We start from the raw sequence: 12,886 nt of genomic DNA, 5'->3' as shown, positions 1-12,886 counted from the left end.
TGGTAATCCACACACACACACACACTTTGTCCTAGCCTAGTTCGAGCAAAGATAAACCCGAAAAAAAAAATTCAAATACAAGATTATGACCCTATCACCTCACATTGTTGAGAAAAATAGGGATAATCGAAACAAAACACAAATCACACGCACAAACACAGATTTTTACGTAATTACCTCCAAATTGAGGTATGTCCAAGTGAAAACTCACAAATACAAATTACACTCTTTCATCAAAAAGAGAAAGATATATAGGAAAATACTGAGGTGACGCAGGGTATTTACTGTATTCTCACAATTCTGACGTGTGATGTGCATATAACCATAGATGTGTTTCCTCACTATATGAGTAAAAACCATCTACGGTTATGTACGCATCTCCACGTCAGACTTGTGAGAATCACAGTAAATCCTGTGTCACCCCAGCACGACTCATATATATATCCCAAAAAACCTATTTAAGGTTATACATAATAGTAACAAAATTACGAAAATACCTTTGAATAAAATTTCTTATTTACCCGTACCTACTTTTGAGTAATCTAAACTCAGTCTATTCTAAGAAGTTGAATCTCACACCAGCGTTCCATCAAACATTTTCATATGCTATCTTTACGTGATTTTCCATATCATCCATTTATATCAAATTTTCCAACCTGAAATCTTTTCATATATAATTTTTTATTTATTAATAAATCCGAATTATCTCCTTGAACTTTGAAGCTTTGGTGTAATTTAAAAAGTATCTTTGCACTTGGGGCAATGACGCAGTCAGTGAGGTAATAACCGAGGCGCATCAATTGCTGGTTGAAAACTATTTCCAAACCCCCTCTTTGGCCTTGGCCACTGAGAATTTCTGGAAGGGTCCCTCAACAAGGGTAAGACCCTACAAAGACTAAATTTCAAAATTTTGTGATTCATGGCCTACTGATCTACAAATTATGGTGATAAGCGACTTGTCAATTATAAGTGTTAAATCTCGAAATTGAATTTTGTAATGGGCTGATTTTTATTGAGGATTATCTTTATGGTCTTCATTATAATGAGTTTATTCTCGCGATTATGTGGCTCAGAATAAACCAACCACATGTGGCTAAAAATGGACAAATCATCTCAAATCAGAATAGACATCCCCAAAACGAATAAAATGTGAGGATCTCTTTTGGGTCTTAAAGAGATGGCATTGTTGTTTCATCCTAGCCTGGATAATTAATTAGTTGTATTTTGTCAAAACGAGTTTAGGACTTGATCCATTGAGATGAGCAGATGAAAAGTTGGGATGAGTATCCTCGTGATTATGCGGCTTATGGCTAAAATAGATGTCCTTGTGGTTTCATCTTAGGCTTGATTATTTTGTCAAAATGAGTTTAGGACTTAGTCCATTGAGATGAGCTGATGGAAAGTTGGGATGAATGCTCTTGCGATTATGTGGCTTATGGCTAAAAATGGACAAATCGAATCAAATCAGAATAGACATCCCAAAAACCAATAAAATGTGACGATCTCTTTTGGTTCTTAAATAGATGGCCTCGATAATTAATTAATTGGATTTTTTCGAACAATCTTAGGACTTAGCCTATGGAGATGAGCTGATGAATTGGGATTTTATGTGGATCTGAAGTATCGTTTCAAATGGAAAGAAATAATAAGCATAAACACTCCTTTTGAGGTGCGAGATGATCAAATCAAAAACCCACTTTTTCCACTTGTAAACATATGGGAAAAAAAAAAAGATTCTTGATAAATTAACGTGTTTTTGCACACGCACTTGACGCACTTTCGCGTGGATACTAAGGGTAGGGATCATAACAATGTGTCGCACTTAACGAAGGTCAGGTGGCACCCTATTTCATGCCATGTGGTGGTCTATATAGGACCCACTGCCTGTATGGATATGTGGTCCATCCCTTTGGTGAACCTACTTACCAAAAATCATAATGTTTGATAACTTGAATCCACTGGATCTAAGCTCTTGAAAAAAAGTTTGAATTCAACGATTCAAAATCATTCTTAAGACAGTGCTAATATCAATGGATGCACATCACCAATCAAATTAATATTTTGTGAGTAGGTTCACTAAGTGATGGACCACATATCCATACAGTCTGTTGGTGACATGATATGGGGTGCCACCTGACCTTTGTTAAGTACAACACCCCTTTCTCGTTCCCTACCCTCCGTATCCACGCGAAAAGTGTTAATTTATTATGACTCAAAACAAAAAGAGTCATGATGAATGCACACGGTTTTTGGTACGTGGCTGACGTGGCAAGGGTACAAAACCATAGATCTTTTTCTTCGGGATACACATGAAAACGATATGCGGTTCTATGTCCTTGCCATATCAACTGCGTACAGAAAACCGCATGCATTCATCATTATTCCAAAAAGAAAAAAAAATCTCTCCTACTCCATGCATATAGAGTAATGTTGGTGGAGGGAGATGGTCTAGAGCACGCCTGGGGTACCGTACGGGCCCTAAGATTAGTGGGGTGTTCTAGGAGGCTTGGATACCGCAGTTACTAAAGAAAAATGTTATAGAGGGAGGTTGTGACACTGACATCAAGATGCCTAAATCACGATATTAGAGTCTATCATTTGATTGATGTTTCAAGTCTAGGCCCATTGTCCTCCAAAGGAAGCACCACTGCACACATCAAACATTTCTCTATCTATTTGTGAATTTTGAAAAGTTAATCTTCATAGTTGGCATTACAAGTATTCTCATAACGAATTCATGTAAATTTCTCTTTTAGATTCTTAGCATTTAATTTAATATCGTAAATTCTAAGAATTTTCAGGATTTAATTGGTCCTTTCGTTTTTGGATAGTGATACCTGTGAAAGATTCTTCTTGATATATCATTAATGAATCAGAGTTGATTCAACCCACTTTTATAGATCCAATCTGGACCTTAAAAGATCAATTCCAAATCTACTCGACTCAATCCTTTCATATTTTTCTTGTGTATCCCGAGGCAAATAATTTACGGTTATGTGATGAGAGTGTAGGGGGCGTCATATCATATCATCACGATTCCTAGTAAAATCTAACCGTCCATTGGATTTAATAATTTTCATCATAAGTTTGGAGTCTAGCCATGGTTTTTAAACTCGGTATAGCGTCTCGTCTCGTTCAGCTCTGATACCAAGTCGTCTCGGACGAGTTTTCCGATACGTTTGAGGCATCTCGTGAGATAACTCAAAAAATTGAACATGAGACATAAAACTTGGTCAAAAAATGACTTTGTGAGTTGGTCTCATTCAGCTCTGATACCGAGTTAACTTGGGCGATACGTCTCGGTCTCGGATGAGTTTAAAAACCATGAGTCTAGCTCAGAAAGTGCCATGGACTCAAAGTGACGAAACCGCCCTCAATTTGGATATAATTCTGTGGTGAGTAATAGCTAGCACTCTTTGCAATGGATACATGGAAGTAGAAACCAAAACACAACAACTCTACCAGTTTTAATCTTTTAGCTTGTTATCTCTTCTTCCACACTTAATATAGAACATGGCTCATCTAGCAAATCTTAATGGAGTTTCTGAGACCCTACGCATCAAACCAAAGCTTTTTAATGTCGAAAAAACCAGAAAACGAATGACAATCCTCGGGCATGGCAGCAAGAAAACAGAGGAACTCCAAGAAAACAAAGCCCAATCACTAAAAAGCAATTTTGTTCCTCAACAAACTACTAGAAGGGCAGTTTTAGGCCTTTCAGCTCTCGTTCTTTCTGTGCAGTCTGGCAATGTGAACTCTCTCGCCGAAGATAATGGATTTTGGATCATTGGACCATTACCAATACCTCCTATCTTCAACAGTAAGCTTTCTTCTAAGTTCTAACCAAACTAGTAAATTTTCTATATTACTGCAATTTTTTTCCTTACTGAGTGACTTTGTTTGTAGAGATCGCAAATGAGGAGACAGGGACTCGTTCCTTTCTCAAAAAAGGAGTTTATATGGCAAACATAGGAACCAAAGGGAGTGCTTACAGGCTAAGGAAATATGCCTTTGAACTACTGGGTTTAGGTGATTTGATCGGACAAGATGCATGGAATTATGTGAGGCAATACCTTCGCCTAAAGTCCACGTTCATGTACTATGATTTCGACAATGTTATCTCTGCAGCCCCAGTCGATGATAAGCAGCCCCTTACTGATCTGGCTAATAGATTGTTTGATAATGTTGAACAGGTAAAAAATGATCCATCTATTTTTTTTTTAATTGCATATTTGTTTTGTGAAAAAATCGAAATAGCAAAGATAATACAATTGCACAAAACACAAGGATTTACATGAATGTGCCTACCTATACGAAATAGAACAAGAACAATTACTATTTTCTCATTCGTTTTACAGCCCTATTTCTCTATTTATAACTAGAGTTACCAAAACTAGTAAAACTAAAAAAAAATAAAAAATAAAAAACCTTTTAGGAAAATATTACACGATTGCCTTTTTCATACCCCTTAAAAAATTCGGGATGGGATGTGGATTATTGTAGGAAAAAGTTTCGTCATAAGTAAAGAGTTATTCCATCTTGAGAAGGAAATCAAGTTTGTGTCTTTCTCAGAGTCAGAAGTCCATATTTTGGAGATCAAATGAGGGTTTCATTAGATTCCCAAAATTGTATTTGTAATGGGAATGCCTCAAAAATTGCTGTAAATTATTCACTTTCATCTTTCTTAATCCTTTTTTTTTCTTGGAAAAAAAAATTAAAGAAAGATGGGTTAGTTTGTATTAGTTCAAAGAACTGCCTAAGAAATTAAAGTTTCTAATGTGTTGACAGCTTGAAGACGCTGTGAAGAAGCACAATCTTTCTCGGGCAGAATCATGTTATCAAGACACCACAGCTCTTCTCCAAGAGGTTATGACTCGAATGGCGTAAATTCGTAAAATCTGCAGCACTAATTTTTTGTAATCTTTCTTCACATTTAGAAGGATAGGGAGATGTATCAATGCTGAAATGCTACCCTTATATTGTAAGTACGAATATAATTTGTTCAATGGTTCCCTCTTCTGCATAAAGGTGAGATTCAAAATAATCGAACCCGTATCTCAAATACACAGAATCAGCTTAAAAGATACGTCCCCAATTCAATTCTACTAGTTTTTTGGTACAAATTTAGAATCATGAAACAGTTCGTTGATCCTTCAACAAGGGCCTTAATCCTTCTTAATGAGCAAATTACAGGCTACCCACCACAAGAAGCCATGAATGAATATTCAAAGAAGGAAATAAAATATAATAGGGATCTAAATTGAAGATTTAAAATTGAGATTGTTATTTAGGTCATACAATGGATGGGTCATTGTTCATAACTTTGGTTTCGGCTTCAACCTTCAGCATCGAATAGTGACTTGACCAATTGAATTAGAGGGAGCACATCATGATTTTGTGCAACTTAAGATGAATCTGTTAGAATTCTATAATGTGTTGTCCATTGACCTCATGATTTTGTGATTTAATTGCACAAGGATTCTATATAATAATATATATCAATATTGAAAGAATCTCAAATTCGTTGGAATTAGTAAGTATTATTTAAGATTAATAAGAAATCTTAATAGATAAGAATCTTACAAAAAGAACAACTCTACGCCCTTGACCTTCATCTATAAAAGAGGATCGACGACCTCATATTTGTAACTAATTGAAGCGTGGAAAACACACATAAGAAGAGAATTCTAAGATCAATGATATCCATCAATCACTAGTACTCTAGCCATTGCACATAGAAAAAAGGGAGAAGGTGAGTCTAGAACGCAAGGATCAATTCGATTGGGATTTTGAAAGTTTCGATGAATACGTGGATTGCAAGACATACTTCCAACGGTTTTGAATCAACGACTTTATGATGACACAAGGTAAGTACCAACAACTTGATTTAAATTGAATGAATAGTATACTTGAGGTATGTGAGAGATTAAATCCTACTGAAAAATCATAATTTATTAAAGTTATGTTTAAGATTTTAAATATGTAAAATCTAATAGAATCGATACAAGCTCTAAGAATAGGAATGTAACTACTCCTAAGGGTGCCCTATGTACGTTGTTATACATTAAAATACATCAAGGACAGAAGCTTAAGTCTTGACAAAGTAAGAAACTTGTGAAACATAATGATAGAAAGTTGGAATTGAGAGATTAAAAATTTTCTATAGGTTGGAGGTCGATGTCCTGAATGATATTTAATTCCTACTATCCCTGTAATAGAATAAGGATTATGAAACAAGAAAAAAATGTTGTTAATGCAGAATCATGCGGAAGAATGCATCGAAACCAAACCCTGTTAATAACCATATACATGATTGTTGTGAGATCCTAATTTTAAATTTCGCCTGATATGTCTCAGTATCGTCCACCAACGAGACAGATGGACAAGTCAATCATATCAGACGAGATTTAAAATCATAGTTCAATTTTCTCATTGTTGAATGAGACGACTTGTACGTATCGAAAAACTCGTTCGAGACGACTCGATCTTGTTCATGGATGAGATGAGACGTCAAAAGGAGTGTTAAAACCATGTGTGAGATGTCTGGTATTCTTATTGGGCTTGTATTTTATGAGGCCAACAAGTTTCAAGGGGGACCTTTTCTAAAGTGGAGTGGACTTGGTCTGAAAGGGCAATGTCCCTGAGGCAAATTTTTTGGGTATGTATATATATATGGTTTTTGGAGGTAGTTTCTTTTTAAAATTTTTTTTTGCTCACTGAGGTTGTTTGCAACTGAGAGAATTATATAGGATTGAGACTGTAATATTTTTCATTGACGGTGACTTTTTCTCCCTTTCTTCCATGGATGAACGCAATTTGCCAAATCACATAAATCTTGTGTTCTTGTATGTTTGTTCATCTTTATTTGTTTTCTCTTGCATGGAGGTCATTATTAGCTCTATTCCTACATTGAATCATTACATGTGTATCCCGTAACAATATGACAAGTTGTGGTGTAACATACACTTGTAGCGATTGAATGTATCATTTCATCTTTCATAGACCCACCATGGTCCGTAGTAAAATTATATTTTCACTTTCTAGTTTCACCAATGTTGACATCCCACCCACAACCTCGAAACAGAGTACAATCAAATATTTTCTGATTAATATTGCTATTATTTATTGATAATGTTTAACGTGATTTTAACATTTGAAATTTCTTGTAGATTGAAGGTTTGAGATGAATTCTATTTTTTTTGTTATTATTACATTATTGTTGTGTTGTGTCCATCTCACAATAATAATAAATATTTTTAGTTCAATCATTATTCTTAAAAATAAAAATGATTAGTAAAAATTTAAGAAAGAAATAATACTCATTAAGATAAAAAATGCCATTTTTCATAAGAATAATGCTAAAGTGCCTTCAAGATTGGACGTCACATCGCACAATTTACATGAAAGTGTATGGAAAGATGTATTTCCTTCAGATACAAGTGAAAAAGCATTGATAATTCTTATCCACTTTCACGTCAAGAAGTATGATAGGAGGTTCACTCTTGAGGTCACTCTAGCACGACTCTTTTCATAAAGAATAGGTCTCCATAATTTTGATACTAGGGATTGAAAGAAAAACTCCCAAAATATGATAGTAAATTATGGGCATGTCACCGCTAATAATCTAATACAAGAATCGATCATTAAGATTGTGCCACTAAATTGATGTGATCCTGTGAACGAATAAAATTAATAATAATTTCAAAAATCCTAATTAACACATCTTAGACAGATAAATTATATCCCAACCGAAGCAAAACAAATCTAATATAATCCTTATTTAATCTCTAGTTACATTATTACAATGCTCCAATTACATATCAATCCTCTAAATGATGATTTAGGGTGAGTGAGCCCCATCAATTGACAAATGGATTCCAAACCCACAATATGTGGTGAAGGATGCTAGTTCATTCCAGTGCTCTACATCTACACGGGGTCACATCCTGATCCACGTGTCATCTTTCAATTCGCCCACAGAAAACGCAATCCAACTTGTACATTAGAAGAAGCACTCTTGGTGTACACCTGGCAACATACCAATGGTTCATTATTAATCCAACTTATCCAATGAGAAACGGGCAGATAAGGCAAACTGCCCACTGCCCGAAATCATTCCACATCACAGAAACAATGACATACTTGCCAAAATTATCTAAAATAAAATCCACATTTCTCCCCTCACTTAACCAAAAAGAAAAAAAAACCGTTCAGTGCAAAGAGAGAAAGATCAAGAGAAAAATGGCGCAAGCTATGGCTTCAATGGCGGGCTTATGTGGCTCCTCTCAGGCTGTCTTGGAAGGTAGCCTCCAACTCAGCGGCTCCACCCGTTTGAGTGGAATTAGAAACAGCCGAGTGGGCGTCGTCCGGTCTGGTTTGACAGTTAGAGCTCAACAAATGTCTTCAGAGAGCGAAGGTGTAGCTCAGAGCAGCCGCCGAGCCATCTTAGGTCTTGTAGCTTCCGCATCCTTCGTTCAGGTGATGCTTGCCGACGCTAAGGCGACACCTCTCCCACCATTGCGTAAGAGTTTCCTATAAATTACTGTTTATATTCTTTTCTTTGAAGAATTAACAAAATCTGCAATTTTAATTGAATTTGTGGAAAAAATATCATTATTTTGTAGCTTTCGGATCCTTCGTTCCGGTGGTGCTTGCCGACGCTACGCCGATTAAGTTAGGCCCACCTCCTCCACCCTCCGGTGGATTGCGTAAGTTTCCTATAAATTACTGCTTATATTCTTTTCTGTGAAGAATTAACAAAATCTGCAATTTTAATTGAATTTGTGGAAAAAATATCATTATTTTCTAATTTTTGATTAATTTATGAATGGAAATTAGTTTGGTGACAGGGATTTAAAATTTTTAACTAAAAAAAGGGGTACTTCAGAATGAACAATAAGAATTCGACAATGTTTATAAATGACTTCTTGAGACATTAATTGCATTTTAAGATTTTTATGTTCCTTATATAACATAATTGCAATGATCCAATTATGATGACACCTTGCATTTAGATTTTAAATACATATAAATGGGTGGGGGTCAAGGAGAGATTTTATGATGCTCTGAGAAAAAGTCAATCTAGGATTTCACATGATCAGGATGACCAATTGCACAAAGCCTAATGACTAATGAGGGTAATTTTGAAAATGGGGATGCCCTCAATACATGTGGCTTCGTGTGATTGGTTCGTTTGGGATTATGTGAAATTTTGGATTGACTGTAAGTGATTTTTTTTAGTCAACGGGCTTGTACACTTGCCTAAGCCATCCTTTGTAATAATAAACAATCCTAACCTGATTTTAGTCCAAATTGCATTCCTTGCCCAAATCTGATCCGTTGGAGAAAAGTCCAATAGCAATATATTTAAATTCATCATCATCATTACATTTTCATATGTGATTTACTTCTATTTCGAGAGTTTTAACTTAAAATTAATTTTATAAAAGTACTTTTATGTGATCGAATCAAATGCAATTTTACAATTCTTTACCATCTCTTCAGTCAAAAATCACAAAAACACCACAATCGTTTCGCAAAAATACTTTTTTTGTTTACCTTTCGTTACTCACCTCAAATAAAAAACTGGTATTCTTACAATCTAAATCCCATTATAGCACCACTCTTCTAATCAAGTACAATGCTCTCATAACCTCAATGACCTCACAATTAGAAACTGCCATGAGGCACAATCTATTAGGTCCACGACCTATGTATGAAGTGGGAGTACAAACTAAATGTTGGCGTTATCGGTAATTTCGACCCATTGGACTTGAGTACTTCCACTGTGGGCTTAAAACCCACAGGCCCCTGATGAAAAGCTCTCAAATCCAACTGCCACAAGTCATAATTCAGACTTTTCTTTCCACCACCACCCCTTTGTGAACCAGCTTTCATATGGGCAAACATTTGCATTATGGCACCAAACTCCCCCGTAACACACAATGCTAGTAAGAACATATGCACACATTGCAGGGCTAACCAAGTATCGTGTGGGCAAACATCTGCATTTTGGCACCAAAGACCAAACTCCTCCTTAATACACAATGCTAGTAAGAACATATGCACACGTTGTAGGGCTAACCAACTATCATGTGTGCAAACATTTGCATGTTGGCACCAAACTCCTTAACACACAATGCTAGCAAGAACATATGCAAACCTTGTAGGGCTAACCAACTATCATGTGGGCAAATATTTGCATTTTGGCAGCTGGAACTCTAAATTCAGATGAGGCAAGGGATCTTGACCTGCCATTGAAAAACCGATTCTTCATTCAGCCACTGCCACCAGCTGAAGCCGCAGTGAGAGCAAAAGAGTCTGCAAAGGAAATTCTTAATGTGAAGGAGTTCATAGACAAGAAGGCATGGCCTTATGTCCAGAACGACCTCCGTCTCAGGGCCTCCTATCTCCGCTACGATCTCAAAAGTATAATTGCTGGAAAGTCCAAAGAGGAGAAGAAACCCTTGCAAGAACTCACTGGAAAACTCTTCTCAACCATCGATGGCGTGAGTACTCTAATTTCTTTTCTTTTTTCCTTCTCAAGAAACCATATATATCTTTAATAATCGAAATGTGTAATTTAGTTTGCTTTTCCATTGACAAGCTAGGATAGCCTCTTTGATGGTCTATAGCTTCGAAATTGCACGGAATTGCAGATCCATGAAATTTCTATTTAATTGGTGCAAATTTTCGGCAAAGGCCAACTCAAAAGGCATTCAATATGATTGAAACTAACTTGTCGAATGGAGAGTTGATACACTGAATTTTAATGAATTTTTACATATCCTTTGTTGTTCATCAGCTGGACCATGCAGCAAAGATCAAGAGCACCCCTGAGGCACAGAAATACTACGCTGAGACGGTATCTGCCCTGAAAGATGTCCTTGCCAAGATCGGTTAAATAAGGATTTGTTTAGCTGTGGTGTTACTTTATTTTCATTTTATGAAACATTTTGAATGTAGTTTAAAGGGATTTCGTTTTAGCAGAAAATGTTTCAACTTGGTTTCACAAATATCTGGAAACTTGGTACAAACAAGCACATAAATTACCATGAGTACATCATAACATAAGCCATTGATAAATACATTCTTGGTACCTAAATAGAGTTTGGGTTAAGGCCCAGAAGTTGGAATGACACAGATTGGTTCTTCCATCCAAGGTTTAAAATCTCATCTAGATGCAATACTTGGGTCGGAAGAAAAATCAAGACTGTCTTGATTGAAATATTCCCAAAACATTTGATGTTTTGTTCCGGTTTCAATCAAATTGGAATGTTTCAGATAAGGCATTCCTATATGTCAAGAAACTTCAAACCATGCTTCTATGTGGATTCGAGCTTGTTGATTTTGTTTCATGTTACGATATTCATAACAGAATATCGAGAAACACATTATTCGACTGAAAATATCACTACCATGGTTTTAAAAGACCCATCTGTTGCCACGAATGCCAAGGGAACAACCATCTTCTTCTTTCGATTATGCTTCTTGTAGTCGTCTTATACTTGATACCCAAAATCTTCTCTTGTAGTAGCTATAAATGATAAACAGCCACACGATCAAGGTCCAAACTTGGTTTTTTTCCCCCCTTTAATAACATAGGATATCCTGTAAAACAACATTGAAGCAGTAAAGAGAACATATTACAAAAATTGCACATGAAAAACATGAATTTACATGGTTTAGTAGTGTGCCTACTTCGTCCATGGATTAGAACAAGAACAATCATTATTTTCTTTCTTTTCGATTTTACAACTCTAGAGATTTCCATTTATAAAATTGGGAGTTGCTAAAAGTTTTTATCTCCCCAATATAGAAAAATCCCTTAAGAAAATATTATATAATTCATTTTTAGTAACCTTAAAGCCTAAAAAGGAAATAAATTACAAGACAATTGCACAACAATCTCTACCTTTACTTGAATTATGTCACATCAAACACATGGTGGCAATAACCAGTCACAATGCCCATCACTTCATCTTGGCCTAAATACCATAATCACCTTGGAGAGAAATTACAATGTCTTCTACAATGAACTTTGCATCACTTATGCCCGAGACTCAAGTCCACCTTTAATGTCAATCAATTTGTCGCAGTCACTTGATTTCTGATACCACAAACAACCAATGGCCTTTTAGAATCACTAGCTACACACACCATCAAATCTTCTTGATCCATCCTGACTCAATCACATGGTTAATGTTCATGTGTAGCCTTGAGCCGATTCCCTAGTCAACTTCAAAAAGGGATCTCAATTTGTCCTGTCGAATCATAGGAATCACCTCACAATCATCTGTCATATTCTCTAGTTTATTGAACTTTCCTTTCAACGCCCTAGATTGAAACTATACCACTCCTATAGGATATCCCGACCACGAACTTTGTGTTCAAACTTTCATTGTCATCGTATTAAACCCAAACGAAACAAAAATACAATCTCAAAAAACAAAGTCGATCTACATTAACTCTCTCTACGAACCCAATTGGCACCAATACCAATTTGTGAAACAATGAAGCAATAAAGGAACAAAAAATATAAATCACACACATAAAAAACTAGGATTTATGTGATTTAGCAATATGATAACCATTGCATGAAAACTAAAAAATTCGATTGAAAAAATTGACAAGCTAAGGCCCACAAATTTTAGAAACTAAATTTTAACAGCTTAGGATCGTCGAAATTCTTGATGTTCCCAGATTTTATGGCTTAGAGCTATTGAATTTCTCCCATCCTTCATTAATATGACAATTTCGGTCTGTCGAAAAAAAATATTTGATAATAAAAATTTTGATACCAATTCGACCTCTTGGTCTGTCAAATTTGAGCATTTTTCACATTGTGTACGTCCACGGATCAAAGCAAAAACAATCACTATTTTCT

General features: G+C 35.7%; 2 protein-coding genes and 1 non-coding gene across 3 annotated transcripts; all 3 read left to right on the top strand.

Annotated features, from left to right (window-relative positions):
- Positions 1 to 744: 744 nt before the first annotated feature.
- LOC147411457 (U4 spliceosomal RNA) lies at positions 745 to 886 on the top strand. Its single transcript, XR_015182803.1, has one exon. It is a non-coding gene; the product is annotated as a U4 spliceosomal RNA (small nuclear RNA).
- A 2,521-nt stretch (positions 887 to 3,407) lies between these two features.
- Positions 3,408 to 5,006, top strand: PNSL3 (PsbQ-like 1). The gene is made up of 3 exons (XM_086448866.1): positions 3,408 to 3,820; positions 3,907 to 4,193; positions 4,789 to 5,006. The coding sequence occupies exons 1-3, from the start codon at positions 3,514 to 3,516 to the stop codon at positions 4,885 to 4,887; spliced, it is 693 nt and encodes a 230-aa protein (XP_086304992.1). The 5' UTR covers positions 3,408 to 3,513; the 3' UTR covers positions 4,888 to 5,006.
- A 3,169-nt stretch (positions 5,007 to 8,175) lies between these two features.
- Positions 8,176 to 11,015, top strand: PSBQ-2 (photosystem II subunit Q-2). Its single transcript, XM_086448850.1, has 4 exons — positions 8,176 to 8,521; positions 8,625 to 8,708; positions 10,213 to 10,508; positions 10,805 to 11,015. Exons 1-4 carry the CDS (start codon positions 8,242 to 8,244, stop codon positions 10,901 to 10,903), a joined length of 759 nt encoding a protein of 252 aa, XP_086304976.1. The 5' UTR covers positions 8,176 to 8,241; the 3' UTR covers positions 10,904 to 11,015.
- Positions 11,016 to 12,886: the final 1,871 nt, after the last annotated feature.

The sequence above is a fragment of the Akebia trifoliata genome, chromosome 1 (assembly GCF_017979445.1).
Source record: "Akebia trifoliata isolate Shusen 1 chromosome 1, ASM1797944v1, whole genome shotgun sequence".
Classification (NCBI taxonomy): Eukaryota; Viridiplantae; Streptophyta; class Magnoliopsida; order Ranunculales; family Lardizabalaceae; genus Akebia; species Akebia trifoliata.
This window is presented reverse-complemented; position numbering and strand designations above follow the sequence as displayed.